Here is a 4,803-nt window from a genome sequence, read left to right as displayed (position 1 = left end):
TTCGTTGCAAAAAGGCCGAATACAAATTGTCAATAACAAACCCTTTTCGTTCTGTTTTTGGCTAATGAAAGCGTTTCCGGTACAGATACGGTTTCAAAAAAGATAAACCCTGAGACAACATAAAACAGAGGGTTCAAACTTATTATTGAATGGCGACAAGGACCAACGGTGTTCCGTTCCGCGAGAAGAGTCTTCCGTTCAAGACAAAGTGTAGCAGAGAGAAGCGAAACCTTGAGGCGGTGCAACAAGCCATTTTAGTTGGATTGGTTTCTAAAATGTTTTCCATCCTCATTGAGCGACCGCCTAAACAATCAAAAGTCACTGAACAGATACCAAAGATCATAAGCATAATGGGTGAGTCGAGTGTGTTAGAATTTGACTCGTTTGTCAAAGACAGATTTAAAACGGAATTGGACGCGACTTACTCGTCTGAAGCAGAGAGAATTAAAACACTCCGATTGTTTAACAGAAACGTGTTTGTCTTCACTAACAATTTCCTCCTTGATTTGTGTACTGAAATTGGATACGTCTTCAACACTCGACTGAGCAAAATATCGAAAAATACACAACGAATCGAATACATTGAATCAGTGTGTTATAAAGGAAAAGTCATTCTAACAAAGAACAATTTACTCGAAAAGGGAAAAAGGGTGTGTAAATACTTTTCTTCTATTGTTATTGATAAAAAGCAGACAACGGTCGAAGCTGGTGATGTCGAAATCGCAAAAATATTTGAAACATCAAACGAGTGATATAATATTGTGTTTTTTGAATGACAAATATATTGGAATGTGTATTTTAATTGAATTCCATGCTTTATTATTTTTTATATTTGATGTAATTATTGTAATTACATCATATTCGTATTTTATTTTGTTGTTACTGTTCACCCCTTTTATGTTATTACAACACAGTTCTTTTGTCTGTTTTTGGTGCTTTTCTTTGTTTTATTATAAACAAATAGAATTGGAAAACCCTTTTGATCGACAATTATTCAAAATTTAAAAAGTTGAAAAAAATGACGCTTTTTTAATTGTTGAAAATTAATACAGTGTTGCTAGATACATGTTTGACAATATTGAACAATTGATTCTGTTTTCTAAACAAATTATTTTGTTGCTTAAATTAAAGACCTTCGTATAAATGTGACAATGTTTTTTTCAATTGTAACCTTTATTAAAATAAATAATTATAATGTTTTCTTTTTTAACAAAAATTAATTATTATTCATAATAATATAATTATAATTTGGCAGTTAATATTTGTTTGTAAACAATAAGTATAATTATGTGAAAAATACAATATGAACAAATAATAATGGCGTACACATGTATTGTGTTTCTTCATTAAATTGTTTTAATGACACAATTTAAAGAAGCATTTAAATTGATGTTTTTTCAATAAGCATATTAAAGGGTTGTATCATTTTAAAAATGTTGTTTTAGCAAAAAAAGAACAACTGTTGTTCTAGTGTGATAAAATAGCAAAATGTGTTTTTATAATAAATTATATTCAATATTGTCAATTCAAATATCACCTATTTGAAATTGCATTAAAAAAATATAAAATTAAACTTAACTTTTTATATTATAGAGTTTGTTGTAAAATGTTGTTCTTTTTATCGATTTATACACAAATAATTGTTTAAAACCCTGGGAATTAGGTTAAAAATGAAAAATTGGGAAATATTTGGGAAAAAAACTAAAACGACGATTATTTTATATTTCGAACATAATCCCGATATTTTCCAATTTTCATTAACCAAAAAGCCCAGGACAACGTTGGCGACTAACTCTATTGTTTTTAAATATTAAACATTTTTGAAACAACAACCATAGTCAGTCTTTTAAAGTTGTTCCTTTTGCAAAAAAAATACACAAAAAATCTTTAAAAAATTGAGAATTAGGTAAAAAAAAGTAAAAACTGTAAAAAAACGAATCAATGTTTTTCTATCGTTTCGAAATATTTCCCGATATATTCCAGTTATTAATATCTAAAAACAGAGGGAAAATGTTAAGAGAATGACTTTGTTTTTTTTTAAATTAAAAATAAATACATAATAGAATTATTACTTTTTATTTTTATTTACAGTTAGTTTCAAATTAATTTAAAAATGTTCAACAAATAAATATGATTGTACCAAATAAAATAAAAATATTATCAAAATAAATTTAAAGTGTTTCACAAAAAAACAAAAATGTACCTTTTTTCAAATGTCTCATAATTAATTATTATTGTTTCAAATAAAATTCTTTTTGTACAAATTTAAACTAAAATTGTTTCAAAATTGACATTTTTTGTTTCAAATAAAATTAACAAAAATAATAAACATTTAGCTATAAATCGTTTCTTTTCATCACTTTTTCGGCTATTTCGTTGAAAAAATTACCAATAACTTTTCTGACATCAAACTTTTCGATACTTTCAAAACAATCTCCAATATTTTTTAACAGTTCTTTTAAATCATTGTTCTCGAGTTTACCAACTCTAGTTTTCCATATACCAAATATGTTTTCAATCGGATTGCACTCTGGAGAATATGGAGCATTAAAAAGAACTCTGCAGCCTCTATTTTCTGCAAGCTTGATGATTTCTTTTTGATGTACGGCAGCGTTATCCAATACAAAAACGACATTTTCAAGCAAACAGATATAATGTTCAACAAGCAATTTAAATCCAGCAGAAAATATATCTCCATCAACGACTTGGTTAAACACCCTGCAAAATTTGTCTCCACTTTCTGCAATCGAACATATACAACTAATATTGAATGTCGACAGGGGAGAAATTCTAAAATGTTTTTGCCCTTTTAAACCCCAATGTTTTGTTCTTACATTACCCAATTTCCAATGAGATTCATCAACAAACACTACAGCAAATCCGGCTTTTTGACAACTTTTCAACTCTAACAATCTGTTGACACGTAGTTCTTTATTTTCTAATGTGTTGGCAACTTTTCCTCGTATTGACACTTTTGTAAATGACAGAGGATCTAGTTTGACATTTTTCATCAATTTTTCATTGGTTATGTACCTGTCTAATGAAGATACAGAAATCTCGTAATTTTTTTCTGCCAAGGCCTTTTTGGCTTGCCTCAAAGACATATTTTGTTGACAAAGAAGCGAAGTTACCTCTTTCAACATGTCGTCTGTATATTTTGGTTTTCTTCCTTTCTTCTTCTTTGTTATATCGCTTCCATCTTTCAATTTTTTTAATATAAAATTTCACTCTTTCTGTTGGTATTTTGGTTTTATTTACATACCAATCAACGGATTGAGACAATCCATTTTCTTCATACAACTCTCTAAGATATGAAATTTGTTCATCCGTGAGAGTATTGTAACATCTTTTTCAGTGTTTTTTAGTGTCTTCTTCCATTCGAGAAGATAATTGAGGATGATAATTGATTTGTTGTTCTAAAAGTGTACTTTCAGTAACCGGAGAAACGTTTGGGGGAGTGTTTGGAGGTTTGCATAAAGGTCCTATAAAAGGTTGTTTGAACAATGCAATTTCAGACTTAGGCACATATTCGATAGAGTCACTCATATTTATTATAAAGTTTAAACATGTGTTTATGTATTCATTTATTTTGTTAAATATATTTAGAAGTTATAACGTTTGCCAATTATTCAAGTTATAATTTTCATGTTTTTGTTAATTTTATTTGAAACAAAAAATGTCAATTTTGAAACAATTTTAGTTTAAATTTGTACAAAAAGAATTTTATTTGAAACAATAATAATTAATTATGAGACATTTGAAAAAAGGTACATTTTTGTTTTTTTGTGAAACACTTTAAATTTATTTTGATAATATTTTTATTTTATTTGGTACAATCATATTTATTTGTTGAACATTTTTAAATTAATTTGAAACTAACTGTAATTAAAATTAATTTATACCTATATATATATAATAATAAAAATATTTAACAAAATATTACATTTAGTTATTTAATTCATTTAAAGCCCGTTTTTTTTACACAAAAAAAATAATAAATTTTAAAAAAATTTAAATCAATTAAAAAAAACAAATTTACATTTATTGTTATAATTTTAGAGCAAATTGTTCAAATAATAATAGTATTTATATAAATTATTTTAATTAAAAACTGTTCCTATTTTTTACAACTGTCTTTTTCTTTTTGAAAATAACTCACAAAAGACTTAAGAAAAAAGTAATTATAACAAACCAATTAAAAAGCTATATCTTTTTAACAAATATTCTCCCCAATAATTCTTAACTTTTTTTCCAAAAAACATTTTTTAAAACAATAGTTTAAAATAGCCATTTAAATAAAATTTGTTTTAAAACACACATATATAAAAGAGTAACTCAATAATGGACAAAACAATGTCAAATCTACGAAGTGGTCCCGGCTCGACTTCTCCGTTCCAAGGAAAAGTACAGCATGATTTTGCGATTTATGTTTTTAACGAGGAGTGTATGGAAAAGCGACTTCCCCCCTCTACATTCCGCACAATCAAAAATTTGTTGACGAATGGTGGGACACTTTCCGAGACCGAAGCTGATGTAGTTGCCTTTGGAATGAAAGAGTGGGCGGAGGAGCATGGAGCCGTTTGTTTCTGTCATTGGTTCCAGCCCCTCACATCGAAAAGTGCCAAAAAATTTGATTGTTTCTTAAACATCAAAAATGGTCGGTCTTCACACGACTCACATTTAATGTCTGAGTTCAGTGGAAAGCAATTGACCAAAGGAGAGCCTGACGGGAGTTCATTTCCAAATGGAGGGCTTCGAAACACACACCAAGCGCGTGGGTACACTGCTTGGGATTATACATCT

The 4,803-nt window shown here is 28.1% G+C and overlaps 2 protein-coding genes across 2 annotated transcripts; both read left to right on the top strand.

Annotated features, from left to right (window-relative positions):
• Positions 1–149: 149 nt before the first annotated feature.
• Positions 150–752, top strand: EIN_134840 (hypothetical protein; the record flags this gene model as incomplete). The annotated part of the gene is made up of 1 exon (XM_004185208.1): positions 150–752. The coding sequence occupies one exon, from the start codon at positions 150–152 to the stop codon at positions 750–752; it is 603 nt and encodes a 200-aa protein (XP_004185256.1).
• A 3,601-nt stretch (positions 753–4,353) lies between these two features.
• Positions 4,354–4,803, top strand: EIN_134830 (glutamine synthetase, putative; the record flags this gene model as incomplete). Its single annotated transcript, XM_004185207.1, has 1 exon — positions 4,354–4,803. A coding segment is annotated over one exon (450 nt), but the record flags the coding sequence as incomplete, so codon positions are not given.

Source organism: Entamoeba invadens, assembly GCF_000330505.1.
Source record: "Entamoeba invadens IP1 unplaced genomic scaffold scaff_1105074726609, whole genome shotgun sequence".
NCBI classification, from domain to species: domain Eukaryota; phylum Evosea; order Mastigamoebida; family Endamoebidae; genus Entamoeba; species Entamoeba invadens.
The sequence above is the reverse complement of the archived record's forward strand: the minus strand, read 5'-3'. Positions and strand labels throughout refer to the sequence as shown.